General features: G+C 58.7%; 7 protein-coding genes across 7 annotated transcripts; 3 read left to right on the plus strand and 4 right to left on the minus strand.

The window, feature by feature from the left end:
• Window positions 1-254: 254 nt before the first annotated feature.
• SPRG_13945 (hypothetical protein) lies at window positions 255-13720 on the minus strand (the record flags this gene model as incomplete). The annotated part of the gene is made up of 32 exons (XM_012352879.1): window positions 255-504; window positions 549-611; window positions 656-808; window positions 855-1007; window positions 1059-1117; window positions 1155-1338; window positions 1471-1829; window positions 1878-2003; window positions 2051-2161; window positions 2212-2500; window positions 2541-2656; window positions 2700-3081; window positions 3127-3519; window positions 3565-4026; window positions 4072-6040; window positions 6089-6545; window positions 6597-7160; window positions 7218-7399; window positions 7450-7564; window positions 7614-8016; window positions 8063-8238; window positions 8285-8445; window positions 8490-9642; window positions 9687-10020; window positions 10064-10677; window positions 10725-10920; window positions 10965-11087; window positions 11135-11294; window positions 11336-11550; window positions 11600-12052; window positions 12102-12932; window positions 12983-13720. The coding sequence occupies 32 exons, from the start codon at window positions 13718-13720 to the stop codon at window positions 292-294; spliced, it is 11907 nt and encodes a 3968-aa protein (XP_012208269.1). The 3' UTR covers window positions 255-291.
• Window positions 13721-14466: 746 nt separating this feature from the next.
• Window positions 14467-16766, minus strand: SPRG_13946 (hypothetical protein; the record flags this gene model as incomplete). The annotated part of the gene is made up of 7 exons (XM_012352880.1): window positions 16292-16766; window positions 16125-16245; window positions 15925-16083; window positions 15748-15877; window positions 15490-15700; window positions 14892-15441; window positions 14467-14842 (listed from the first exon to the last, which is right to left on the minus strand). The coding sequence occupies exons 1-7, from the start codon at window positions 16761-16763 to the stop codon at window positions 14467-14469; spliced, it is 2019 nt and encodes a 672-aa protein (XP_012208270.1). The 5' UTR covers window positions 16764-16766.
• Window positions 16767-17616: 850 nt separating this feature from the next.
• Window positions 17617-19927, plus strand: SPRG_13947 (hypothetical protein; the record flags this gene model as incomplete). The annotated part of the gene is made up of 5 exons (XM_012352881.1): window positions 17617-18090; window positions 18144-18538; window positions 18585-18714; window positions 18760-18970; window positions 19019-19927. The coding sequence occupies 5 exons, from the start codon at window positions 17617-17619 to the stop codon at window positions 19900-19902; spliced, it is 2094 nt and encodes a 697-aa protein (XP_012208271.1). The 3' UTR covers window positions 19903-19927.
• Window positions 19928-20164: 237 nt separating this feature from the next.
• On the minus strand, window positions 20165-20373 carry SPRG_13948 (hypothetical protein; the record flags this gene model as incomplete). The annotated part of the gene is made up of 2 exons (XM_012352882.1): window positions 20165-20283; window positions 20304-20373. The coding sequence occupies 2 exons, from the start codon at window positions 20371-20373 to the stop codon at window positions 20165-20167; spliced, it is 189 nt and encodes a 62-aa protein (XP_012208272.1).
• A 258-nt stretch (window positions 20374-20631) lies between these two features.
• SPRG_13949 (hypothetical protein) lies at window positions 20632-21791 on the plus strand (the record flags this gene model as incomplete). The annotated part of the gene is made up of 5 exons (XM_012352883.1): window positions 20632-21174; window positions 21217-21267; window positions 21308-21449; window positions 21498-21600; window positions 21650-21791. 5 exons carry the CDS (start codon window positions 20632-20634, stop codon window positions 21789-21791), a joined length of 981 nt encoding a protein of 326 aa, XP_012208273.1.
• A 54-nt stretch (window positions 21792-21845) lies between these two features.
• On the minus strand, window positions 21846-24996 carry SPRG_13950 (hypothetical protein; the record flags this gene model as incomplete). The annotated part of the gene is made up of 11 exons (XM_012352884.1): window positions 21846-21946; window positions 22001-22380; window positions 22426-22547; window positions 22595-22719; window positions 22769-22995; window positions 23044-23620; window positions 23670-23913; window positions 23969-24048; window positions 24098-24266; window positions 24311-24524; window positions 24569-24996. The coding sequence occupies 11 exons, from the start codon at window positions 24994-24996 to the stop codon at window positions 21846-21848; spliced, it is 2667 nt and encodes an 888-aa protein (XP_012208274.1).
• A 380-nt stretch (window positions 24997-25376) lies between these two features.
• Window positions 25377-27317, plus strand: SPRG_13951 (hypothetical protein; the record flags this gene model as incomplete). Its single annotated transcript, XM_012352885.1, has 1 exon — window positions 25377-27317. One exon carries the CDS (start codon window positions 25377-25379, stop codon window positions 27315-27317), a length of 1941 nt encoding a protein of 646 aa, XP_012208275.1.
• Window positions 27318-27612: the final 295 nt, after the last annotated feature.

Consider the following 27612-nt stretch of genomic DNA (forward strand, 5'->3'; position numbering starts at 1 on the left):
ACATCAAAGGTCAGGCCCTGCGCTTCCATGAGCCCTTCGCAGGAGCCGCGATTCGTACCAGGTTGGTCAGCAGCTCGAGACGGCGCGGGCTCTAGCATACGAGGTGAGCGCATCGCCGCTACGCGACGCTCGCACCTGCGACGCGAGGACGACCCGCCACGACTGGATGCGCTGCAGCAACGCCGACATGGCCACGGAAATGATCCGGTTACGCCCGAGGGTATCCGGAATCTATACGTGGCAGCGAGAGCGAACGAGAAAGCAAACGGAGGTGGGATTGAAAACATCGAGTTAGTTGAGATTGAGGAGGAACGCCGCGCCGTTGAGGACCCAGTGGTCGGGGTTCTGGCGCGTCGGGAGGTACACGGCGACGACAAAGTTGGTCGACATGCCGGTGGTCGAGAGCGTGCCCTGGCGCACCGACGTCTTGTAGACGGGACACGGGTACTCTTCCTTCTTGCGGAGGATGTTGGCTGCGGGTAGGAAATGCACCATCGCCATCGGCTACAAAAGCACTTGGAGACCGTGCATCGCCTGAAGGAGCGTACGCTGAACATTTCGCCTGGCCGCGCTTCTTCCAAGCAGCGCTTCTTGCCATTCCATCGAGCCCCCTACCGCGCCACGTGAGATCATATGCAGCTCCGAGAGAACGTACCTCGAGCCAGAGACCGTCGACGTAAATGCCGTCGGCAGGCGATTCCGAAATGTCGGATGCCGGCACGTCCATGACAGAAAACGTAAAGCCCAAACAGTCGATGGCGGTCTGGTACTTGCGGGCAAAGTTCTGGAGCGTCCCCGTCATGAACCCCTAATGGTCCAGTTCCTGAGACAATTGAACGACCCATAAGTCGTACTTGAGGAAAGAAGAAAGCTGGCAGCGGAAAGACCACGGGCTCGCCGTTCACGAGCCACGTGCGGAAGAAGGCGACGCGTCCGAGGAGATCCTGGACCCACGGCCCGAGGCTCTTGAGGGATGCAAAGCTCACCACTTCCCAAATACCGGGCACCTGCACCGCGACATCATGTTGATAGCGTTTCTAGTGAGAGACCACCCGTACCTTTCCGTTCAAGAAGGACGTGTACATGTTGTCGAGGTCGGACGACATGACAATGAGCCCTACTCTTTTTAGTATGGCACGCACGCGACAAAGTACCTTGGATCGCGCGCTGAATGTCGGTGAGCGATGCGCGCATTTTCACAAGGAGCTTGTTGAACTTGACGAGCTCTTGCGAGAGCACGGTCGCGAGCGAGTCCATGACGACCGTGCCCAGCACCGTGCGCGTCTTGAACGTCGACGGTCCGGCTTCGTCGAGCCGGAGGTTGCCGGGAAGACTCGCCTGGATCGACGCTGCGAGCTCCAAGACGCTGTCGTCGTTGCTGACGCCGCCGCCACCGTCGCCCAGCACCGTGCGCGTCTTGAACGTCGACGGTCCGGCTTCGTCGAGCCGGAGGTCGCCGGGAAGACTCGCCTGGATCGACGCTGCGAGCTCCAAGACGCTGTCGTCGTTGCTGACGCCGCCGCCACCGCCGCCGTCGCGCGGCTCCAAGCTCAAGATGATGTTGATCATCTGCGCCGATTCGTTGCGCTCAAAGGTGACGTTGGCGTTCTCGTGCATGCCAAAGATCTCGGGACTCGCGTGCGCCGGGAGGTTCTCAAAGTACGAGACGACGCTCGCCAACTCTGGCGTCGACGGCGCGTAGTATGTGCCGGATGCAGAGAACCGGTAGCTGTCCTGGAGCACGCCGGGCGTGTAAAATCCGTTGAGAATGCTCGTCAAGCAGCGCCGGTCCCAGTCGTCGGTGACGCGGCCGCCATAGTTGATTTGACCTACATCGACTGAGTGACGTCGTTCGTTGTTTGGCAAGAAGAGACAACCGGTGACGTAGCGCAAGGCGTCCCACGGAATGGTCGGTTGCTCGAGGAGGAACTTTTTGAGGCACTCGTACGACGTCTCGAGGTCCGTATCATTGAACTCGTACTTGATGTTCCAGCCAAGGGCGCCTATTGGTGTCGCATCGAAGGCAAGCGATGGGACGGACGAGCTTTACCAAACTTGCGGCGCTCTTGGATGATTGCATGGAAGAAGACGAGGCTCGCGAGTAGTTTCTTCCACACCTGGCTCTTGGTCCACGTCGTGCCGCCTTCCTCAAACGAGCCCGCTACATATCCCATCCAATCTATCAAAGTATCAACGTATCGAGGGACGTACCGCCCTCAAACGTCTCGAAGAAGCGCGGGTCAGCGCTCTGCAGCATCGCAAAGGACCGGATGAGGTTGGCGCGGATGCCTTTCGGCGGCTCGTTGGTGAGCTTGATGCCGTTTTGGAGGACGGTCACGGGAAAGTACGCGGCCGGAAACGACGTGAGGAAGAGTCGGAACGAGTCTTGCACGCCGGGATCGGACGCGAGGTCGTCGACCTTCTTCTCCAGCGACGGCATCCACGACTTGGCCAAGTGGCAGTTTTGTAAAAGCACCCAGTCGCCAATCGACTTGCTCGTCTATCATCAGCTCAGCTCTTACTCTGCGAGAAGGAGATACCTCGATGAGTGCTTCGGCGCGGGGCCCTTGGCCTTGCCCGAGCGAAATCAGGTGCAGCCGGTCGCTAAATTGGCGGTCCTTGGCGAACCGCAAGAGCATACCGGTCGGGTCGGCGCCTGCCATCCATCGCATGAGACACACAAAGCACTTTTCACGCACCGGCGCTCAAGACAAAGATGCATGGCGTCTTCTTGTCCGTGTCCTTGTAAATCTCTTCCATCGAGACGGTCCCAAGCTGGCCAAATCCACTCGCCATCTCAAGGGTCAGCATATGCAGCAAGCAGCGCTGGACTTTTTCCTGCGCGAGCCCCTTCATCAAAAGCACGTTCTGGAACGACGAGAGCCGAGCGCCAATCCCGCGCGGACTCTTCATCGGGTTGGGCACGTTGTCGCTCGACTGGAGCCACGCTACCCAAAGATCCCACTCACCCACGAGCGAGTCGACGAGGCCTTCGGCTGGCGCGCCGACAACGACCTCCATTTCCTGGAGCAAGGCCCACTGTGCGTCTGTGATGGTATCGGGCGCCGGGTTGGGGACTCCCTACACCAACGTGATCGACATACAGGACAGAAAAAAGAGGCGTACGTGCTTGGCGCCGTTGACGCCGCGCAGAAAAAGCGACCACTCGTTCGGAGCGATGCGGCCGTCGTAGAGCATGATCTTGCAGCAAATGAGGACCGAGAAGAGGACCTTGTGCACTTCAAAGAGGCCGCGGCAGATGTTGGTGTAGATGTACGTCGTCTGAAAGTCGATGAGCATCGCGAGGCGTGCCGAGAGCACGGCCGATGGCGGCGTCGCGTCAAAGCAAATGTTGAAGAGCCGCTGGAAGAACGGCAGCGAGTACTGGTACATGGGGTCGATGGTGGCGAGCTGCGCGACGACAAAGTACAAGATCGAGCCTCTCGTGGCCACGCTGCGGTACTCTTCGCGCGTCTTGTTGATCTCGAGCTCGGTGGCCTCCGACTCTTGCACGCGCTCCTACGCTGCATATCAGAACATCGATTCCAGCGCTAAGGAACGTGCTTTGATGATTTTGGACGTCGCGTTCGAGGACGCGAGCGTGTCGATGAGGCCTTCGTCGTCGAGAACGTTGCCGGACGATTCCGAGAGCTTCTGCAGAATGCGGTCTTCAATGTCCTTGAGTTGCTTCTTGTCTTGGGCCATCGTCACGACGAGGCGGTTCTTCTTCTCTTCAATGTCGGGGCGTTCGTGCTTGACGGCGTCGCCGAGCAGCTGGTCTTCGAGCCCCGTCATCGTCACGGTAAAGTTGATGATGGTGACTTTGATGTACACCTCGGGAAGGTAGTGCGGGTTGGCGCATTTCGTTGTGATCCAGAGCCGGAAACTTGGGTCGTAGTCGACGTCGCTGTCGCCAAGGTGGATGAGGAGCCGGCCGCCTTGCTTGAAAATCGCCTTTTGAAGAATCGGCTCGAGCGACGGCTCGAGCGTCTCTTCAATGTCTTCGATCAGAAGCGACTTGCCATTCTACCCAAAGACGTGTCAACCGTATGACATCCGTGGTCACCGTACGCGAATGCAGCTCTCGAGCGACCGGAGGAGGTTGGCGTTGGTCATCTTGGTCGCCTCTGGGACGTACGTCTTCTTGATCCACTTGTTGGCCTGTCCTTGCGGGTCGATCATGAGCGGCCAGCGCTCGCCGCGCGTCGCGAGAATCGCATTGTCGGTCGAGTTCATATCGGTGGGGAGACCGTTGAGCTGCCACTCGCGCACTTCGACGGGGGAGCCGAGCGTGGCCGCGAGTGAGTACTTACTCTTGGAGCTCGGAATCGCCCGCGCATCGCACTCGGTTAGCCACGCGTCGACCATTTGCTGGCGAAAGCTACCGGTGAAAGCGCCATAGTAGCTAATACTCGCTGCGGCGAGGAACGTGTCGCCAATGACGGCGAGAACGCCTTCGACGAGGCTCGCGACGGTCTCCTTCCAGCGTTTGCCTTCGACGCTGAGACCCGAAATGAGCTTCTCGGCGCGCACGAGGCGCTTCTCGGTCGTGCTGGCCTCGCGCGCGAGGGCATCCTTTTCATCGAGCGTGTCCTTGCACTGCTTCTCGAGCATCATGACGTTCTCGTTGACCTTGCGAAGCTCGTCTTGCTTGGTCTTAAGCACTGCGTTGGCGGCTTCGAGCTTGGCGTTCATCGCATCGAGGTTGGCTTTCTTCGGCCCGACTTCTTTGGCGACCTTGGAGTAGACGTCCATCGCGTGCGCCCACATGCAGAGCGACGTGGCGGCCTTGGAGACTTTGGAGACGACTTCGACGCTCATGCCAGGATTCGCGACGCATTTCGAGAGCTTTTTCAAGAGCGCTTCGGGGATGTTGTCCTTGTCGTAGTTGATCAACCGGTCGAGGAACATCGAGTCCCCGAGCACCTTCTTGGCCACGTCCCACGTCTGCTTCTCGCCCAAGAGGAGGCAGACGCACTGCATGACGGTCTCGACGGCTTCGGGCGGCTTCGTGAACGACTTGACTTCGGTAATGTCCCCTTTGGAGAGCGAATTGAGCGCTGTCTCGGCGTTCTTGAGCGCCGGCATGGCCACGTCGAGGTCTTTTTGCGCGTCGGCTTGGAGGATCGACACCTCCTCCGCTTGTTTTCCCACGACAGCTTCGTCTTTCGAGACGCGCGCGCGGACCTCGGCCGCTGCTTTTTGGTCGACTGACACTTGCTTCAAGAGCACTTCAGCCTCGCCGGCCTTTTTGGTCAGCACCGGTTGGAGCTTGATCAAGTCGCCTTTGAGGGCGTCGACAATACTGTTGGTCTCCTCGAGCTTCTTGACGCCAATCTCCATGCGCGTCTTGACGCTCTGGAGCTGCTCGGTTTTTTCTTTGAGCATTTTGAGGTAGAGCTGGATCAGATCCAGGTAGGATTTCGGCGTCGTATACACGTGGCGCTGCAGTTGGCGCTGAAACGCCGTCGCGACGTCGTTGGACGTGGTGTGGACGATGCTGCACATGTCGATGAGCGCCGTTCGTAGGTCCTCGGACGGCAGCGGAATGTGCGAGAGGAAGCGCGAGGCGACCGACTGCAGCGCCTCCTTCGGCCAGTTCATGTACCAGTCGATCGTGCAGCAGTTGATGAGCGACGGGAACGCGCGGCAACGCACGCGGAGGGCCGACCCGACGGGCGACATGCACAGCACAATGTGCAGAAAGTTGCGCACGCGGTACACAAAGGTTGTGAGGCACTGGTCGCGCGTCTCGGGGAGGCCGAGGGCCTTCACAACCGGCCGCATGTCGCCGACGATCCGGTCCATCTCGTCCGAAGCAAAGAGGTTGGGCACTTCGCCGCTGTTGAGGATGTTGTTGATGTCTTCCAAGAACGACTCGTCGACAATCTGAGAGTCGGTGAAGAGAAACACGGTCGGGACGCCTTGGACGCCCGCCTTGAGCATGAACGTCTTGATGTCTTCGTGGAACTCGGTGCTGCTGTACCCGCGCGTGATCTCAATCTGGTGGCACGACGCTTCCTCGACAAAGGCCGCCAGCCTACACGCATCCATCATCGATCGTGCCAACGACAGCGGCAATGTATACCGCGCGAGGCTCTGCTTGCCCGAGCCACCGACGCCGATGAGCATCGCATTGCCACGCGGCTGCCGTAAAATGCGCGTGAGGCGAAGCAGATGGGCGATCGCGTCGCGGAAGAAGACGAGGTTCATCTTGTTCGAGTGGCGCATGTTGTAGTCTTCGTTGGCCGACTCGAGGAGCCGCACGACGCGCGCGTGGTCGTCGCACATTTCATAGAGCGGATTCGGAGTGCCCGGCTTGAAAATGTCGCCAAAGATGAGTGGGCATGGACTGTGGAAGAGGTCGTTCTTGGACCACGTGACGTGAAAGTTGGTCGAGAGAAGCGACGTCACGAGGTCTTCGAACCACACCGTGTCCGGCACCGTGTTGAGCCGATCGCCAAAGACCCGCGCGGCCTCGTGCACCCAAAGCTTGTTCATCGTATCCGCGTCCTGGCATTTCGACGGCGTGATCATGAGCAATCCTACCGAAATAGATCGATTTAATGTCGCGTTGGAGAGACGATGGATGGGACCTTGAAACACTTTGGAGACGTCGCGGAGGTTGAACGTATAATGAAACTTGCTGGGTGTTGGAAGGAGCTCGCTGCAGACGCGGTTGTACACCTCGATGATGCACGTAATGATGCCGCTGCGCATCGCCTTGACGGGCGCTGGAAACCGCTCCAGAAAGCCGCCGAGGATCGACGAGAAAATCTGCTTGAGCGACGCTTCCCGTGCCGGGTGCATGCATAGCACGTGAAAGTGCCGCACGAAGCGCGGCGTGCAGTGGGACCGCCCGCCGCCCGCGGGGGCCGCGGCGCACATGAAGAGCGTGTCGGCAATGTCCTTCCAGAAGAGCTTGTCGCGGTCGTAGAACCCGCGAAAGTCGAGAAATTGGCGGAGCAGCTCGATCGGCGCCTGAGCACCGTAGACCTCGACGGCCGGCAGGTTGACGTCATCAACAAAGATGACCATCCGCTTATTGCCAAAGGGTCCAAGAAGATTCTTTCGCTTCTTCTCGAGCTTGGCTTCGATCGTCGACTGCGTCACGAGGCTCGACGTCTGCGCCGAGAAGCTCATCATCGTACTCGAGAATTCTAGGGACAGAGATAGGGTTGGGCGATGGTAGACAGCAGTGGTAGAGAGCAAATTACTCGCAGGCTCGTCCTCGATCGCGGTCGTGAGTTCTCGGAGAAGGTCCATGACAATGACCGTCTTGCCCGTGCCGGTGACGCCCGTCATGTACGCAGGCGTGTTGTTCATTGTGAGCACGCGAAGGAGGAACGTATATCGAATCGTATCGGCAGTCGCGACGATCATGTCAAAGTACGGCATACTAAAAATCATATCAGACACTATTGTCCACACATACCATGTATAAATGACCTTGGATTGTACTTGAATTCGGGCACGATTTCGCTCCACGGCGAAAACCGCTTGTTGGCCAAGTCGACGTAGTAGTCAAAGACGAGGCCGTGGCTCGGAATGTGCGCCGCGATGCCTACCACATGGCGTCAATATTAGACTATCGCAAAAGGATGTGCACAGACCCGCCGACTCGAGGAGGCTCCGGAAAAACGCGTCGAACGGCTCGAGCGTGTCTTGGCTCATAGACGCGCCGAGCGACCAAATGAGCGAAAAGCAAAAGAGCTTGTTGACGAGCTCGAGCTGCTCGGGCTCGTCGGGCAGCTTGAGCGCGATGAGCTGCGGGAAGAAGGCGTCGAGGAGGCGACAACAGTGCGTCACGAGCTGAATGTCGACGGTCGGGACAGGCTCGGCGCAGTTGGTCCGAACAAACTGCAGCACCTTCTCGACGACCGCGGTGATGTTGGTGTGGAGCCGATGTAGCCACGCTTGTGGGAACGTCGACGGGCGGGTTTGAAGCCACGTCTGCACGTACGGTAGCCACCCCACGTCGGTCGACGTCATGTAAACAACGCCAATCCGGCTCACCTAACCCGAGGCTGAGACAAGGCCGGACGAGGCACGAGGGACATACGGTCGCGGGCGACGCGGCGCAGAGGTCCATGACCTCAAAGAGCATGCGCATCTCGGTCTTGAGCTTGATGCGCTCGCCGTTGGCGAGGCAGAGCGTCATGTTGTCGTCCAGAACCGTGTTCATGTTTTCGATCCAAAGCGCGTCAATGGGGCCGTCAAAGACGGTCCACTTGTAGTCTGCACCGCTGTCAAACGACATGCCTTAACCAAAAGAGGCGCGTACCGCTGTTGTCTTCGTTGACAGCTTCGCGCATGATCATGGATGCGAGGCCGTCGTGCCACTCTTGCGTGAGGTCGTTGAACTCGCCGTAGAGCTCGCCCATCGTGATGCATTTCGGGTTCAGGACGCGCGCGTGCACCGCTTGAAAGAGAGGGTTGGTGGACCTACGTGTATAAATAAGGTGCAATCAGCGGTCATGGGATCGAACCCTTGCTGCCGCAGCGTCGTCATGATGTTCTGCAGCATGCGATAACACGTGGTTTTGCCCGCGCCGGTCGGGCCCACGAGCGTGCCGCCAAAGCGGACGTTGAACGTATCAAACATTTGGATGATCTTGGTGACAAAATTCGGCACCTTTTGTAGCTGGGCCTTGGCGACCTCGGCTTCGAGGCACACGAGGAGCTCGCCATAGTCGTTGGACGGAATGTCGATGCCAGGAAAGAGATCGTAGACGATGGCCTGGAAGAGCGGGAGGTCGTCGCTGAGGAACTTGGGCACGTTCGAGTCGCGCAGCGCACGGATGAGCGTCACGTCTTCGGTCAACGTCGGATTCGCGCGCTTGAGGGACCCGGCCATGACGAGCACGGACTTGACCGCGCGGAGACCGTAGTCGTAGTGCGGCTGCTGCGAGAGCTGCTCGCTGCAGAGGATGTAGAGCTTGCACATCTTGCGACTGAGCGTCTTGGCGTCGCCAAAGCCCTCGGCGAACAGCATGATTTCCGCGATGAGCGCGTAATCAGGCACCATCATCGAGACGGGCCGGAAGCAGACCTTGAGGTTGTCGGGCAGCTCCGTGCGGCCGGCGTACCCGGGGTTCATGGTCACGATCACGTGGTGATCTTTCAGAAGGATCTCGACGCCCATAAAGTTGATGTGCTCCTTTTCCTGGAGCCGGCCTTCGCGCAGCGTCAGTAGTTGCTGCGCGACGACCGAGAGGACTTCGATATCGATCCGGTTGAACTCGTCGAGACACGTCCAGTTGCCGGCTTGCGCCAGGCCTCGGAAGAGCTTGCCCATCATCTTGTAGTCGATCTGGTCCGAACAGTTGAAGACGACGCATTGGATGGCCATGGCCTTGGCGAGGTCTTTCGAGCTCTCGGTCTTGCCCGTGCCGGCGGGGCCCGCGGGAGCAGCCCCCAGCTTGAGGCCGTATGCACCCGTGAGCGTCATCCAGCAGCGATCGGTGAGCGGTGTGATCACGAGGCGAGACGTCGCGCCCATGTACTCGTAGCCGTACTGGATGATCGAGTCCGAGTGCTTGATGAGCACGTCGTCGGCGTCCGGGTCCCAGTAATAGCGCAGCTGCTGTTGCCAGATGAAGTTGCCGACATCGACGACGCCTTCGAGCATGAGACATTCGACTAGAAGATGCGTGTAGTTGTGATACGACTTCAAAAATATGTACCAATGTCGCGTGCGTGGACGTCGGTGGTGACCAGCGCCACAATTACCTTGCGCTCGAGCGACGAGAGCTTGCCGCGGATCTTGATGATGAGGTCGTTGAGATCGCCGACGACAGTCGTGAGCCAGTTTTGCATGCTGCCAGACGCGCGCAAGACGGCCTCGGTCTCACGCGCCCACGTCATTTGGGCCACGGTCGCGACGACCTGGCCCGGGTGGTCGACGACCCACTCCTTGCGCAGTCGGGTGTCGTAGTCGGCGAGACCGTACTTCATGAGCTTGTAGATCGATGCTTTCATGCTCACTTCGAGTGCCTTGAGCCAGTCCTCGACGTTGCCCTACCCTGGTTTCATATCGTCTTTTACAATTGAAAGAGCGTACTCTGGCCTTGAGGTTCTTTCCAAGCGGCACGCGCTCGTTCTCGGACGAGAGCATCGCGACCATGTCGACGGACCCGTCGCCAAACTCGAGCTTGACGAGGTTCTCAAAGCACTTGCGCAGGTGCGGCTGGACCGCGTGGGGATTCTTACTCTGCGCGAGAATCTCCAACAATTCGTCATTCGACAAGAAGTAAAAGCGCGGAAAAGCCATGCGCTTCGTCTCGAGGTAGTCTTCGAGGGACTTTTGGATCTTGTCGAGGTGCATGTTGTGCTGGGTGAGGGTTTCCTTGATGCCGGGGAAGGAGCCGGCCGTGATGGCGATTGGGGAGTCGGCGGTTCGCTTCATAATGGCCTTCCAGCTCGCATCCACGTGGGCAAACACCTTGGACGCGTCCGGGAGCTGGCGCTGGATGTCGGGTGCGGAGAAGATGGTTTCAATGTACATCCAGTTCTTCTGCACGAGGAGCCACTCGTCGAGGGTTTCTTGGAGGCCCACGAGCTTTCGGCGCCAGCTCTCGACCTCGTCTCGGATCGCGCCGATGAAGCGCGAGCCCAGGATCGTGTTGATGGTCACAATCGAGTCGTCGAGCGCTGCGAGCACTTCGTCGACGGCGCCTATGTACAGGATGCACACCAACTATGGTAGGAAATGGTTCCCATACCCAGCACAAACACGTCCTTGGACTCTTTGTACGGCTTGACTTCGAGCTCGAGCGTCTGCCAGACTTTAATGACTTTCTGGAGCATGGTTTCGAGCACAGCTTCCTGCTGCGCCGAGACCGACACGACGCTGATCTCTTCGCCGTGGGACATGGCTTGCCGCGCCATGAGTGTCCCGAGCGTCAAGGACGCGTCACCCTACCGACGTCACCGACTGATTGGATTACTAAAAATCAACAAACCTTGACGGTAAACCCGAGAATGTCGTGAATTTGAGCCCAGTGACGGTCTTGGAGGAACGAGCCACGAAGGTCCACGACGACAGGCAGCACCAACTTGAACTGCTCGACTTGGCTTTGGAGAGACTAGGTGCCATCAAAGACTAGAAAAACAAACATTATGCGGAAATTACCACAGCGACTTCGTTGGCTGGCAGCGCGCGAATGGCTTGGGACGCGAGCTTGAGGTAGCCCTGTACTTGGCTGCTCATGGCGTCGACGTCAATGTTGCCAAACGTCGTTTCGTTGTACGTCACCGTCGCCTTCTCCCACTCACCCAGCGACGTCCAGAGCCTACCAACATGTATCAACTTGATAGTTGGATGCCCACAAACCGTGTCTTGAGCGTCACATCGTCGACAACGTCCAAAATCTCCTGAAATTCGGACGGGATCTGCTTGAGCTGGAGCTGGTACTCCTTGATGCGCGCCGCTTCGGCCGCGAGCTGGTTGACGAGAACCTCTTGCTCCTGGAGGTACGCCAGTGCGTCGGCAATTGGCGTCTGCATCGTCGCGAGCTTGGGATTTGCGAGTTTGTTGGAAATCGCTTCCTACAACGCCGTTCACAATTGCAGTTGAACGATCGATGCGGGGTCCTACGACGCTGCGCGTGAGCGGCGGCAGCATGTCGTTGATGAGCTGCGTAAAACGCGCGGTTTCGCCCTCGAGCTCGGCATCAAACTTGGCGAGCGTGCCTTCGAGCGACAAGACGCCCTCCTTCATCAGGATAATATCTTCCTTGATGTCGTCGGGCACTCGCCATTCGTAGTTGTCCATGAGGATCGCCATGTCGTACACGCGCCGGTACTGCAGCTTGATGTCCGGAAGCACCGTCGTCACATGTTGCATGTGCACGACCTTTTCGACGAATGCGTCGGGCTTGGACGGCGCGCCAAATGCCAGTGGCGAGAGCAGACCGAGCTCGTCGAGGATCGCAACGCTCTGTTTCTTCATGAGCTTGGGCAGCAGCGTCCGGATCGCAATGATGCTCTTGCCCGGTGTCGGCAAGAGCAGCTGCTTGAACTCGTCCGACTCGACGCGAAACACGCCCACCTAGAAACGTATTTTTAGATAAGTATCAATCTTTCGATGCAGCGCGTACGGTGCCCGATGCCGGAATGCGCGTGAACTCGGCTTGCTGTTGCTGGAAGAGCGTGATCGCGTCGCCAAACATCTCGATCGAGGCGTCGTGGAAGCGCTCGGGGTGCAGTTGCGCAGCAATGTTTTCATTGTACGTCGCAAAGTACGGCGTGAAGACCTCGAGGTAACTCTCGATCGCTTCGAACGCCTCGTCCAAAGTCGCAAAGATGTCGGCGCTCACGCCCGAGAAGCCCGCGTCGTCGTTGAGGAGGCTCGCCAAATTCAACTCGGCGATGCTCCACGCCGCCTTGCCTTCGTCTTCGGCGGTCGCGTTCGTATACGCGAGCAGCATCGGGTGGCCCAGCAGCCGGTCCGGGACGTCGAGGACGGTCAAGCACTGCTTCAAAATGGACTCGAGGCTGAGCGTCCACGCTTCGGCGCTCGGCGTCACGACGATCGAGGTCTCGGAGATCGCGACCGTGACGCTAAACAGCGGCGTCGCCGACTGCTGGCACTGCGACAAAAAGTGCGTGAACGAGTGGATGCTGAGCTGCAGCATCGCGTCAATCACGAGCAGGTCGGCGAGGCGCACAAAGTTGGTGAGGCTCCGGCACTCCTTGCGCAACGCGGCGCGCTCCATGAAGGTCATTTTGTGCTCGGCGACGATCTTGTTGCGCGCGAGGAAGAGGTCGACGACCGCGTCGCACGCCGCGACGCAGAGGTTGAGCACGTTCGTGCTGAAGAGGCGGAGGCTCGTCGAGAGCTCGGCGACCGCCTCGCGCTGGTCGGCCTCGAGCGCCGCGAGTGTGTAGATCTTTTTTGGCACGAGGCGCAGCAGAAGCGTTTGCGTCACCTACACAATTGGAGGCAAAGGCTTGAAAATTCGGTTGCAAACAAAGGTACTTGAAGCGTGAGCTTGCGCAAGGCGAGGAGCGTTGGCTGCAGCTGCGGGTTGAGGAGGAAGAGCCGCTTCTCGAGCGCGTACTTGGCGTCGCGCATCTTGGAACCGCGGATGTTCTGCTTCCAGACGTTGTAGTTTTTCCAGACGCGGTACTTTTGGAAGAACGGGATCTGGCGCATGCGCACAAAGCGCGCGTACTCGAGCTCCCACTTGTCGAGCGGGCAAAAGTCGGACGAGTCGGGCGTAAAGTGCGTGATGCCGGCCTTGCTCATCGTGTAGTAGCTCGCCGGGTTCGTCTCGTAGTGCTCGACGACCTGCAGATCGTAGACGACCTCGTCGCTCTCGGGCTTGCGCTGGAGGTACAGAAAGTTGCCGGCTTCAAACTCTTCGAGGTACCGCGCGTCGAGGTGCAGCGACGCGGTAAAGGACGCGCGCGGGTTCGCAGCTGGCGCTGGCGTCGCGACGGGCGGAGGCTGCACCGCAATGGGCGCGGGGGCGTCGGGCAGTGGGTCCAGACGCGGACGCAGCAACTTTGGGAGTGGCGCAGACGTCGCCGACGCCTTCTTGGTCTTGCGCACCTTGGGCACGAGCGCCGAGCGCACCTCGGTGGGCTTGGCGCTGGCCGTCGGCTCGTATAGGCGCTTCTTGAGGAGAAGGTCCATCTCCATGGGACTCATGGACGCCTTGGCCTCGGGCGGCTTGCGTCGCGCGCCGCTGCGGCTGTCCCGTCGCTCCTCCATGCGCCAACGACGATGCAACTTGGGATCTTGCCCAACAGGCGTCGACGCGTAACGATATTATACCTCGGTTTAAAAACACACGGCAGTTTTCAATGCGTAAAGAATGCAAATAACCTGGCAGTACTGACTTGGCAGGTTTTTCGGGGATGGCGCTGTAGTCGTTTAGTCCTTCTGGTGCTGGATTTAGTTGTCGTTTAGTCGTTCGGGGCCTCCGTTTCCCTAGCGGACATTTTCAGGTTAAACGAGTATATGAGGATCTTGACACATAGCACCGACGGTCTATAAACGGTTGATGGACCCTTGATACCAGCCTGCCTTGTGTCGGCAGCACTGGGCGAGCGGGGGCTGCCGACTTGGCTGCGAGGACACCAACGTTGAATGCGGATTGGCTGAAATGCAGCACTGCTTTTTAATACAATGTTAGATAACAGACGAGCCCGCCACGGTATATCACGCGTTCCAGACCTCCAATGGCACAATAGCATAGCGCGCTCTGCTCCCCAAGACACGTACTATCACACATCTCAGCACAAGCGATTTCATTTTTTCGGTGAACGTCAGTCACCAGCGTCGCCGTCGGCCACCTTGGCGCTCATCAATGTGGCATATGCCTCGTACTATTGACGCAATGCCGAATCTAAGACCAATGGAGTGCCGCTTCTAAAAACAGCACTGCTGGGACATACATAGGACATGTATCCAAGGGCGTCTATATTATGCATCGATACAGAGACTTGAGGGACTATTTAGCCCGTGATGACGCGGACGCCGCCGAGCGACGCGATCGTGTGGGCGCAGTCGTGGTTGGGCTGCTTGATGAACATGAGGTTCTTGGGCGTCTCGTACTTGCGCGAGACCCACTCAACAACCGCCGGTCCAAAGCTGCCACCGTCGATGCGCAAAAAGTCGATGCGGAGCTTGGGGTACATGCGGTCAAAGAGGCTCACGACGTCGCCAAAGCCGTGGTGGCCACTGCCCACGTGCACGATAAACAAGTGCGCTGTCTGCTCGTTCTTGCGCACGTACAGAATCGCCTTGTTGAGCGTCGGGAGGTGCGGCTGCTTGGCGAAGAAGAAGATCGGCGGCAAATTGATCGCGTGGATCACCTTGGCAATCGACGTCCTAACCAGCAATACATCGTGTTACATGGCAGAGACACGTGTGCCCGTACCCCGGGCCACGTGGGCTCAGCGGCCCCGTGTGCTCGTCGGGCGAGAGCACGGACGCGTCGTCGTCGAGAAGACGGTGCCCCGCGCTGTGACCTGGCGCCGACGACGGGGTCCAATACTCGACAAAGTACTTGAGGAAGCGGAGGACGACGACGCGTTCAAACATGATCTCGACGAGGAAAAGGACAGCGAGGAAGTACAAGGCAAAGTACGTGAGCACGGTCGGGTCGCCGAGGAGGTTGCCGACGAGCGCCGTGAGCATGAGGAGCACGCCGACGATGCAGCTCCACCACGGCGCAATGACGTTCCGGCGCAAGTCGGCGCGCTTGAACTTGAGCAGCATGCAGCCCATGCCAAACATGACCATGAGGCCGAGAAAGGCGAAGGTATAGACGCCGCTGAGGAGGTCGACTTGTCCATGCAAGGCGAGGACGAGCGACGACGCAATGGCAAAGTACAAGAGGATGATGTTGTGGTTCGTTTCCCGGCAGCGATTCGTGTGCAGCAGAAACGCTGGCAGAATCCGATCGTACGCCATGCGTCGCACGAGGCCTGCTCACTTGATACGTTGATACAATAGCAAGTAGCTGGAGGACGCACCCGTGATGCCGACGTAGGACGTGAGCACGGCGCCCGAGAGAACGACGAACGCGTCCAGTGCGACCCACGCCTCGAGGCGGTGGCCGCCGACGGCCTTGCCCATCGCAGCCAGCACCGTGTTCTTCTGGGCTTGGATCGCTTCGAGCGGAAGCACGCCAAGCGCCAGAAACGAGATGAGCGGGTTGAAGATGACGACGCCCCACCACATGTTCTATACCAGGCGCTGTGAAAGGCTGTTGAAAGATGGTCGAGGTGTACGCGGAGGGTCTTGGGAAAGACGCCGGGCGCTTGCTCCTCGACAAACTGCGCCGACGTCTCAAAGCCCGAGATGCCGAGCATCGCCGTCGACGTGCCAAAGAAGAGCGCCGTCCAGACGCTCCCGTCGATCCTAGGAGCGCCATTTCTGTGGTGGGATGTGACGAAATGCGTCGGTACCATTGCCCGGCCATGTTGATGTCGGGGTACGGCGCCTGGTAGTTGCTGCTCAAGATCGCGCCTTGGTCGCGGATGACAAAGACGATCGATGCCACGCAGAGCACGACGAGCGTGATCGTGTGCACGATAAAGATGAGCAGCGCGACGACCGCGCTCTCGCTACGTAGTTGATGCAATAGGAGAACGGGAACGGATCGCACCTGATGCCAACGATGGCGAGGACGGCAAAGAGTAAGAGCAGCGCGATGCTCGAGTGCACGATCGCAAGGCCGGGCACTTGCGACGCGAGGTACGTGCAGGCCGACGTGCCCGAGACGACGCCTACCATACGACGCGTGCAGGCATGCAACGTGCGGCTATGACGTACCTGTCGCGACGTACGAGAGGATGCCGAGCGCGGCCGCAATCGACGCGAGGCGCTTGCTCGTCGTGTTGAGCAGTACGTTGTAGCTGCCACCGTTAAGCGGGATCGCGTTCACAACCTCGCCGTAGATGAAGCGATAGAGGTAGAGGACGGCGGCGACCATGCCCATGGCCACGGGCGCGAGCTTGCCCGCCTTGGCGGCCGCGACGCCGGCCGTGTAGAGACAGCTCGACAAGATGTCGTTGCCGCAGATGGCCGTGGCAGGCCACTGCCCGAGCGGCGCGTGCTTGGACGCCATGTGGTCGTCGATGGCCTTGAGCTCCGCGGGGTCGGCCGCGTCGAGGAGCTGCCTGCCCCAGCCGGGAAAGTCCCATGGCGGGACGCGCGAGGTCTCGCCTTCAATGCGCACGGTCAGCGGCTCGGTGCGGTACGTCAGGCCGTCGGCGCCGGGCGACCCGTAGATCGCGTCGGCCATCGCACGTTGGAAACGGCGGCGAAAGTAACCGAAGCTGACGACGCTGTCAGTTTATTGCCCTCTTGTCAGTTGTTTGCTGACTCATTTAGACTAGACATTTGTATGGAGAAGCTTTGCGGAAGCCTGTGGAACAAAGAACAATGGCCGCCACATACAAACATCAAGCTCCTGAATCGAGCATCCATCGGACCGGAAGGTGCGACCGCTCCTCCTTATGCATGGATACTCTGCATTGGAGCAAGATAGATATCTGCAAGCGAATGGCAGGAATCACGAGTTTTGCGCCTTATTATCAGTCAAGGTATGAGACTTGTAGCACCAAGGGGTAAGCTGGACGCGGAGCCGGAGGCCGATAAAGTCGGCAATAAAGTGATCCACTGGGACATATCCTAATTGAGACTGCTGGACCATGTGGTCCCGCGGACATCCAGAATCTTTGAATTCTATTACATTGTTTTTAGGCGGCCATTACGCACACGGTTTTATAATATGTTTCGGCGCAGCCTCGTATCAGGTTGGTCACTTCTTTATAATACATACAAAAGCAAAGCTATTTTTATTGCATCCACAGTGGCCGCATGGGCCTAAGACAAGGCTTGAATTAGGACTCTTTGCCAGATGGCAACGTAATATAATACCACATCTTTGTGTAAGCGCATTACTTGTATAGTTATTGCATTTCCAGACATTAAAATACATTTCGGACATTGAAGGTGGATCCTGAACCCACATGTACGCCATCCGATGCAATGAATTACATACAAACGACAAGCTATTTAAAAACGATGGCGACCTGGGACAACCGCGTTGAAGTTGACGCGCATTTTAATTCGATTTCACGACGCTACACAGCATGTTTGTATGGAACAAAAAATGCTGCATTGTATCCGCACGCTTGATCTTTGAATCGCCGCAACCTCTACGGCCGCACGCCATCGCAGTCGCCATGTTCATTCCGCCAAAGTCGACGAGCAAGATGGAAGGCAGCTACGGAAGCGACAGCGGCCGCGAAGAGACCGGCCTCCTTCAGCGCAGCCTCCACCCGACGCATGCGAACCTCAAGCCATGGGACTTTCCCGGCTGGGGCAAGTACATCAACACCGAGGTCAAGCCGGACGAGCTACGCGCCATCGACGCCGAGCTCAAGAAGCGCGAGCACCCCAAGCTCTCGGAATGGCCAGCGACTGCGATCTGCGGCAACGACATCTTGTCCAGCTGCCTCTACGTCTCGGGCCTCGTGACGGCCAAGGCCGGGAAGCTCGCGCCCGTCTCGCTCGCGCTCGTGGCTGGCATCTTGTACCTCTACCGCTTCATCTACGGCGAAGTGGTATGACCATTAATTGCCTCATCGTGTGCCGATATGCTCATGGAATGCTGCAGGTCAATGCGATTCCGATGAACGGTGGCAGCTACAACGTGCTGCTCAACACGACGAGCAAGCGCGTGGCGTCGATCGCGGCCTCGCTCGCGATCCTCTCGTACATTGCGACCGGCGTCGTCTCGGGCACGTCGGCTTGCACGTACCTCTCGTCGACCTTCCCGGCGCTGCCCGTCGTACCCTCGAGCATCGGCCTCCTCTTCTTCTTCGCCGTGCTCACGTCCATGGGCATCTCCGAGTCGGCGATCTTTGCCCTCGGCATCTTCATCCTCCACACGATCACGCTCATCACGCTCTGCGTCATGTCCATGCTCTACATGTCCCGCGACAACTTTGCGATTCTGTACGGCAACCTCTTTGAGACGGCGTTCCCGGACGTGAACGTCGCCGGCACCTGGTTCGATCATCCTCCTCGACAACCTCGTCGCTGATGTCCATGCTAGGGTCACAGGTGACGTCTTCACTGCGCTCTTCTTTGGCACGTCGACGGCGATGCTTGGTATCTCGGGCTTTGAGAGCTCGTCGCAGTTTGTCCAGGAGCAAGCGCCCGGCGTCTTCCCCAAGACGCTCAAGGTAACCACATTCACCGCTTCCTCGCGCTGCAATGCATGTTCCTAGAACATGTGGTGGGGCGTTGCGATCTTCAACCCGCTCCTCTCGCTCCTCTCGCTCGGTGTCATGCCCATGGCCAACATCAACATGTTCAAGAACACGGTGCTCTCGCAGATGGCGCTGGTCGTCGGCGGCCCGACGCTCCAGACCATCGTGTCGCTCGATGCGTTCATCGTGCTCTCGGGCGCCGTCCTCACCGCCTACGTTGGCATCAACGGTTCGATTTGCCGGTCCATGCGATATATCCACTGATCGACTGCTGTAGGTCTGGTCCGGCGACTGGCCAGCGACCACATTCTGCCGGCGTTCCTCATGCAGGAGAACAGCTGCCGGCGCACCAACCACTGGATCCTCTTTGGGTACTTTGGCGTCGCGACCTCGCTCGTCCTGCTGCTGGAAGGCAACGTCGAGACGCTCTCGGGCGTCTACACGTACGCGTTCCTGGGCCTCATGACGCTCTTTGGCTCGGGCTGCATGCTGCTCAAGTTCAAGCGCGCGAACCTCAAGCGCGACGTGATTGCGCCGTGGTGGACGTGCATCCTCGGCGTCTCGCTCGTGATCGTCGCCTTCTTCGGCAACCTCTGCGGCGACCCGACGATCCTGACGTACTTTGCCTTGTACTTTTCCTGCGTCCTCCTCGTCGTCTTCCTCATGTTCGAGCGGCTCTTCTTCCTCCGCATCGCCATGTACGTGCTCCAGCGCATTTGCCCCTCGACGCGCAAGGAAGAGAGCGTGCCTCTGGCCACCGGCGCGCGCGGCGGCCGCACGATCGTCAAGGCCATGCGGCGCATCACCGAGGCGTGCCCGACGGTCTTCTTCTGCAAGCAACCGGACCTCCCGAGCATCAACAAGGCGATTTTGTACGTGCGCCAGAACGAACAGACGAGTCGGCTCGTGATCGTCCACGTTTACGACGCCGAGAGAGGCGTCCCGGACCTCTTTGGCGAGAGCATCGTCATGTTCGACAAGATCTACCCCAAGCTCAAGATCGACTTTGTGGCCGTCGAGAGCGTCTTTGGACCGGCGCTCATCGAGTGGGTCGCGACCGAGTACAACATTCCCAAGAACATGATGTTCATCAAGCAGCCGAGCGCCGAGGCCAGCTTCAACATTGCGTCCCTTGGCGGCGTCCGCATCGTCACGGGCTAACCGTTAGGTCGTAACAGGATGCGCCTTGCGTCTTTGCTAGTGGCTTACTCGTTCAAGATCGCGCCCGACCAAACGAGCTCATGCAAAATCGGTACCGCGACGTGCTGCGGCTCGTGGCCGATCCTGTAGTCGGGACACATGCAGTGGCCGTGCATGCTTGCATAGGTGCCGATGCAATGTATGGAGGGTGTTGTCGCCGGTGCACGACGCACCGTGGCCCCAGAGACCCGAGATGGCGACATGCGACGCCAGCGGTAGATGATTAGATGCGCAGCCAGTGGCAGATCTCGCCTTGGCAGCTGCTGGCTGCATGCGCCCGCGGCAAGACGTCAGTAGCACGGGCGACACTCCACGATGCTTGAGAGCTGCGTCGACGCAGGCCTAGAGCACATCATGCATACACCACGTGCTTGTGAGCACGACGCTGGCCGGCGGGCTCTGGCTGGCAACGATCGCAACCAGGTGCTGCATCGCTTCGGTGGTGATGAGCGCGGCCTCGTCAGCGCCGTCGCCGCCCGTGCTGGTCGCTGCATGGCACCGACGTCCAAGAAGACGCCATCTGCGCAAAAGATATGCCACCCGACCCCAGGATGTGGGGTACCCCTAATTTAAAAACCATTTTATTGTGATACAAATTGTATGTGATACAATTGGATACGGGGTGGTGCAGTAGGGGACGTGCACCGTCCTCCTGGTACTGGTGCACCACAAACGAAGACGACGGCGACGATGCAGCACCCCGTCGTCGGCGCCGGCAGCGAGATCGAGTGGAGCTCGCCCGACGGACCGCAGCGCGGGTACCTCGTCTTCCCGGAGGCGCACGTCGGGCGCATCATGACGGGCGTGGTCATTGCCGCGGACGCACCGGGCTTTGCCAGCCACCATGTCCGGACCTTTGCCGACAAGCTCGCGGAGCAGGGCTACAAAGTGCTCGTGCCCGAGGCGCCCTACGCGCCGCTCTCGGCAGTCGACGAAGTCAGCCGCACGCCGCAGTTTGTCCAGTGGCAACGCGAAGCGGCGGCCAAGCAAGACGACGTCCTCGCCCGGCTCCGCGCGGCCCGCGACGTGCTCAAGAACTTTCACGAGGTCACGCGCGTCGGCGTGCTTGGCCTCGGCGTCGGCTCGGAGGCTGCTCTCGCGCTGGCCTCGGAGAGCCCCGCGTCGTTCGACGCGGCCGTCGTCCTCTGCCCGACAACGCTGGCGCCGGTGCCGCTGTCGACGCCGACGCTCCTCGTGACGGGCGACCGCTACGAGTACATCGACATGAAGCAGGTAGGCGTGATGCATCGACGATGCTCTGACTCGAGACGACAGATCCGCGAGTATGTGGCCGTCGCCAACGTGGACAGCCATCTTCGCGTCAAGGTAAAGACCGCGCAGGAGACGGTGCTAAAGACGCGTGTAGGCCTTGGCGGGCGGCCAGCGACACGGATTTTGCTTTAGCCACATCATGGACGAAGACGCTGGAACGCTCGCGATCGCCGAGGTGCTCGACTGGCTCATCTTTTACTTGCACCGGTTCCGCCTCGCGGCCGGGACCAGCGACGGTACATACCCTGCATCAAGCGTGCTGGCGCTGAGCCCGTGCATGGTAGGCGACCCGTGGTGGCCCCAAGGACGTAACGGACCCTTCTACAACGTCGGTCTCGCAAACTGGCAAGCGAATCGCGCGCAGTGGACGACGCCGGTCCGGCCGCGGTAGGCTCGACCATGCTGCTGGGAAAGCGTACTCACGCTTGCTATGCAGGCCACCGCGCCGACCGCCCGTCGACAGCAGCTTGATCCTCGAAGGCCTGGCGTCCATGCGCCGGACGTTCGAGTTGCCGCAGCCCATGAACTTGAGTGACGTCATCGCGCTGTACGTCGACATTTGGGACGTCAACCAGTAGAACACTCCACACCCGAGAAATAGACAAGGTGTACATCTCTCTCGCTACGCGATCTTATTGGTTCAAGCTAAAGCCGCCGCCGATGTAGCGCTTGGACGACGTGATTGCAAGCTGCTTTTGCTGGTCGCTCAGCTGCCGGACTTTCTCGGGCATCGCTACGCACGGATTGATTGGATGATCGACTTGATACATTGATACACGTGGACTACCTGGCGCGTGCTTGTGCAGCGTCGGGAGCCCCGGCACGTCCGTGAGCTTGTCTTCGAGCTTCTTCTTGTAGTACTTTCGCTTGACGTCGTGGAGCTCGCGCGCGAGGCGCTCAATCTCAAATTTGAGTTCGTTTTCTTTCGACTGAAACATGTTCTGCTCCGAGAGAAGCGCTTTGAGCTGCTTGTCCTTGTCCCGAAGCGTCTGCTGGTACACGCTGAGCTGCTCGGCGACCTCGGGGCCGGGCTGCCGCGCCAAAATGTTCTTGAGCTCGACGTACAACTTGTCCTTCTCTAAAAGAACGAGATCTTTTTCGACGACTTCTTCGGTCTTCTGAATGAGCCGCTTCTGCAGAGTCTGAATCTTTTGGATCATCTCGTATCTAGAGCACGAATAGTTGCGTGTTGCTAGACGATCGAACGCATACGTGGCGGGGTCGCTGCCCTCGAGCTTGCGCCACCGGTGGACGTTCATGGGATTCTCGAGCTCTTCGCTGAGCGCCTTGACCTTGGTCTTCTCCTGGAGAAGCTCGCGCTGGAGGTGGTACACCTAGTGGATTGCGTCACTATCAACTTGATACAAACATATGAATAAACCTCGCGCTTGAGATCGTCGAGCTGGCCGACTTGGTGCTTTGCGATGTGGAGCTCGCGCTTCATGTCGGTGATTTTGAGTTTGAGCACGCGAATGTCGGCGATGCGTTCTTGGTACTGCGTCTCGCCTATCGATATCCAATGATGGTCCAAGTCCAACTCAAACCGTTTTAGCACCTTTGCTCAGCGTGGACTGCTGGATTTTGAGCTTCTCATAGAGCAGCGCGAGCTCGTCGTTGCGCCGAATGAGCTGCGTCCCGAGGATGTCGCGCTCGTTGATGACTTGGTCGTACTCCTTCTTCTGCTCCAAGGCCTCGTCGTCCATGCGGCGGATCATGGTCGTCAGCTTTCGCAGCTCCGCGTCTTGGTTGTTGATGGTCTCTTCGTTGGTCGTGAGCAGGGTCCTAACACACCTCATGTCGCATCTCGATACATTGATACTGTAGGCGCACCGCAGCCGCGCGAGCTCGCTCTTATGTTGCTCCTTTTGCTTTTCGACTTTTTGGTGGTCGAAATGCTCTTTGACGAGCGCGTGGTCTTTGGCGCTCACTTCCTCCTTGAGCTGCTCGATCTGGTGGTTGATGATCTTGAACTTGCGCTTCATTTCCGCAATCTCGTCTTGGGACTCGATGAGGTTCTTGCTGTAGAGGTTCCGGTCGCTCCGGACGGCCTCATACAGCTGCTGCTGCTGCTTGAGCTTGGACTCGCCTTCAGTGACCTTTTTCTGCATTTCGTAAATGCGCATGTCCTTGAGCTTGATGTCCTCTTGGGCCTGGAGGTACAGATTGCGCTGCTCGCTGGCCTCGATGCCGTACTTTTCCCGCTCCTTCTCGAGCTGGTAGATGAGCTTGCGCTGCTTCGCGGCTTCGTTCTTGTACCCGTTGAGCTCCGCCTCGAGGTTCTTGGCCACGCGCTCGTTGGTCTTGACTTCGTCGGTTGCTTTTTTAATCTTTTCTTCGGCTTTTTGCACGTTCTTGATCTGGATGCCCCGCTCGCGTTCGAGCGCGTCAAGCTCGGCCTTTTGCGCATCTAGAAATATTCTGTTGCATGAGAAGTCGCGTGATGAGGGGTATCGAACCCTCGATCTTCTTGTCCGTGTCCAGGTCCTTTTGCATCGACTTGATTTGCGTCTGGAGCACGATTTTGGCCGTGCGCTCATCCTCGAGCTTCTCTTCGACTTTTTGAATGTTGCGTTTTTCCTTGTCAATCTTGCGCTCCGCCGCGCCCTTCTCGAGCTTAAGCTTGGTGATCTCGTCGTCCTTGGCCTTGACTTCGTTTTCGAGTTCCCGCCGGTGCAGTTCCAGCTGCGACGTCTTGTCACTCTAGCCCACCGTATTCGTCCTATCTGTCGCTTGCGATAGACAATATCTTCCACACCTGTTCGTTCAAGAGCTCGGTGAGCTTTTGGCTGCGGTTGTACAGCGCTTCGTAGTCGCGGACGTACTTGTCCATCGCCGCTGCCGTTCGCGCATAAAACGACGATGGTCGATCAGGGAGATTCGGTACCTTGGCTGTCGCTGAGCTGCTTCTCGAGGCCTTGGATCTGCGACTGGGCGCGCGTCATGTCCGTTGAGAGCGACGTGCTCTCGACCGTCTTCTTTTCGAGCTTGAGCTTGACGTCCTTGATTTCCTTGTCGAGTCGCTCCTTCCGGCGGTTCTCGCGCTCTTGCTCGTTCTGTGTCATGAAAATGAGTGTCAACGCTCCAAGAGGATATTTACCGTTTTGAGCACAATTTTTTCTTTGAGCGTCTGGATCTCGGTAATGTGCTGCTTCTTGGTCTCGTCGAGCTCCACAATGCGCGCGTGGAGCTCTTGCATGCGCTGGTGGTCCTTCCGCGCGTTGTTCTCGTGCTCTTCGTTGCTGCGCGAGAGCTCGTCCTTGGTTTTCACGAGCTCCTTCATCATGTTTTCTTGACCGATGCTCAGACCGGCCCTGTAAGATAGCATCATGCAACTACGTTCTTAGTACGGTCGTACCCTTGCTCGACAAGGCGGCTCAAGTTTGTGATTTCGTCCTTGAGCTGCGTGATGGTCTCCTTGGCGCGGATTTCCTTTTCGTGGGACGCATCGACCATCTTCCACGCCTTCTCCATTTCCTTCTTAAGTGACGCGATCGTCGCCTGGTCTTCCTGCGACAGCTTGAGCGCGGTCTGCACTTTGGCGGCGTTGTTGACGATTTCGCCGTTGAGTTCGCGGCACTTTTTGATGAGCTTCTTCTCTTGGAGCGAGCTCTTCTTGAGCGCGCGATGGAGCTTCTCGTACTCGAGCCGGAACCGCTCGAGACTCTTGTCGCCGACGAGCTCCGTGAGCACCTCCTGAAAGTCCTTCTCGAGCGACTCAAGCGACGTCGGCTCCATGCTCGGCTCATCGAGGCCCTTGGGCACGCCCGAGTCGTCGTCGTCCATCCCGATGAGAGTGCGTTTGGTTTCACGCGCCGAATTTAGCCTCCGGACCTACATCCGGAGGAATGATTTTGGAAAAATCAAGTCGAAATGAGGGCCCTCGATCGAGCCTACCCGTTTCAGGACGGCTATGACGGAGGTTTCTCCGCCGCTGCGTTTCTGCTGGCCAGAGACGCGTCTATCGTAGATTTGACTACCTTGTAGATATAGACTAAAAACTTGTCAATCGCAGCGACAAATTGTCAACGCGTACCCAGAGCGCGTCTCCTCGTGGTTACAATCTTCCGTTCCAGAGATTCTAGCTTCTGCTTCCATCCAAACCGCTAGCGTGCTTGTGGAGTCACTTGACATCTTACCCACCAGGGCACAATATGGCTTCACCGATGACGATCCAACTAGCTGCGGCACGTCATCTGCATCCCACTGCAACGATCGCCGAGATCCTACAGCCGTTTGCCCCGCGCCTTGTACAAAGTATTGCGACCCGAATCCCGGACGCTGCGCAGCCTTCACTGGGTCTCATTGCGGCCCAGTCGAGCGTGGCAGGTCACCTGCAGCTCTTCTCAGACTACTTCCAGTCGACGTCGGCTCCAGCGTGGGCGCACTGCGAGGCGTTCATGGCGGCTCTTGACGACTGGGACAAGTTGTTTGCTTCGCCAGTGGCGTCGCGGCTCGAGCTCCTCGCGGTGTACCATTCGTTCAAGCGTCAACTGATCCACGTGCAAGAGCAGTTGCAAGCGCTGCAAGTCGCAGTGCAGGACCCGATCGTAACAAGCACCAAGCTGGACGACCGGGTGTGGCTCCAAGACGTCGACGTCTGGCAGATGTATGTCGAGAGCGAAGCGCTTCTCGACGACGCGCGTGCTGTGAGCAACAAAACACAGCTACGGCAGCAACTCGAGGCTGCGACGAGTGACTGGGACGACCCCAAGCGGCCAAACCCCGCTCGGCGAGCCCTTGCCCGCATGCCGGGCGCTTCGCACCAACGCCGGTGGATTGGTCTCATGCTACTCCTCGCAGTGGTGATCGCCGTGGCCATTGCGCTTGGTGTTACTTTGCGAACGCCGTCCAGTACGACGACGTCGACCGCTGCCGATGGGACAAACGTGCCAGCCCCGACACCATCGCCGACACCGGCTTCGACACCTGCCCCGACACCGGCCCCGACACCGGCCCCGACACCAGCTTCGACACCATCGCTGACACCTGTCCCGACACCTGCCCCGACACCGGCTTCGACACCGGCCCCGACACCATCGCCGACACCGGCTTCGACACCGGCCCCGACACCGGCCCCGACACCATCGCCGACACCGGCTCCGACACTGCCGTCTGTGGGCAGCCGGGAGTTCACCGTCTCAACGTTAGCGGGGAATGGCTCTTTCAGCAGTGTCGATGGCCCGTTGACGTCCGCATCGTTTCTGAACCCTCGTTCGATCGTTGGCGCCGCCGGAGTCCTTTACGTCGGCGGAACGAACACAATTCGACGTATCGATCTTGTCAACCACACGGTGTCGACACTCGCGGGGTCGGTTGCCTCTGGACAACGCATTGATGGCAACCTTCGAGACGCCCGATTTGGCAACATTTACGCATTGACCCTGGACAGCCACGGCACGTCCCTGTACGTGGCCGACGCATCCAACAACGCCGTCCGCAGCATCGACTTGGTGCGCGGTGTCGTGTCGACTCTGGGCACCGGCGTACAAGGCGCCAACAATGGTCCTATCGCTAGCGCCACGTTCTGGGCGCCTTCCGGGGTGGTATGCCATGGTGACGACATCTATGTGGCCGATATGAACAATCGTCTTCTTCGCAAGATTACCAATGGCACAGTGACCACCGCCATCGGCGTTCTCGGCTCCACGACGCCTGTTGACGGCCCGATTGTGAGCGCCACGCTGGTCAGTCCGAAGGCCGTCGTAGTGACACCGCAAGGAGTCATGTACATTGCCGAGACCTTCAAGAGCATCATCCGCAAAGTCGCGCTGGACGGCATGGTGTCGACCATCGGCGGGAACTCTTCCGGCTACGTGGACGGCCCCAGCGCCACGGCGCGCTTCAACAATCCGTACGGAATTGCATCGGACGCGGACGGCAACATCTTTGTCGCCGACACCTATAACAACTGCATTCGCGTCATCGATGCGGTCACTGGCGTCGTCTCGACCATCGCGGGGTCCAAAGCATCCGGCTACGTGGACGGTGTGGGCACAGCTGCCAAGTTCAACTTGCCGACAAGTGTGTATTGCGACGACAATGGCACTGTGTACATCACCGACTACAACAACCACCGCGTCCGCCAACTGCAGTATAAGCGCTAACAACGAGTACATGGATTGAACCAATAGGATTAGGGTGTTCCCAATCAAGCAGACAATCACGAACTGATTTGTGGTGAGCGTTTATGGTGGAGAGCTACCAAACACCTCCAATGGTATGACAGTATTGTCGCTAGCATCCAATATCGTTGACGGACACCGTCTGACCCGCGTGCCCATGCAGAGGCCGTCTAGCCTGCATCATATAGGGCTAGGGTAGTGCAGTGTCTCGAGCGATATCACCGCCGTTGCTATGGAGGACGGAGCCCGATAGCCTTTTCACGAGGCCAAGGTTATG

This window comes from Saprolegnia parasitica (assembly GCF_000151545.1).
Source record: "Saprolegnia parasitica CBS 223.65 unplaced genomic scaffold supercont2.109, whole genome shotgun sequence".
NCBI classification, from domain to species: Eukaryota; Oomycota; class Saprolegniomycetes; order Saprolegniales; family Saprolegniaceae; genus Saprolegnia; species Saprolegnia parasitica.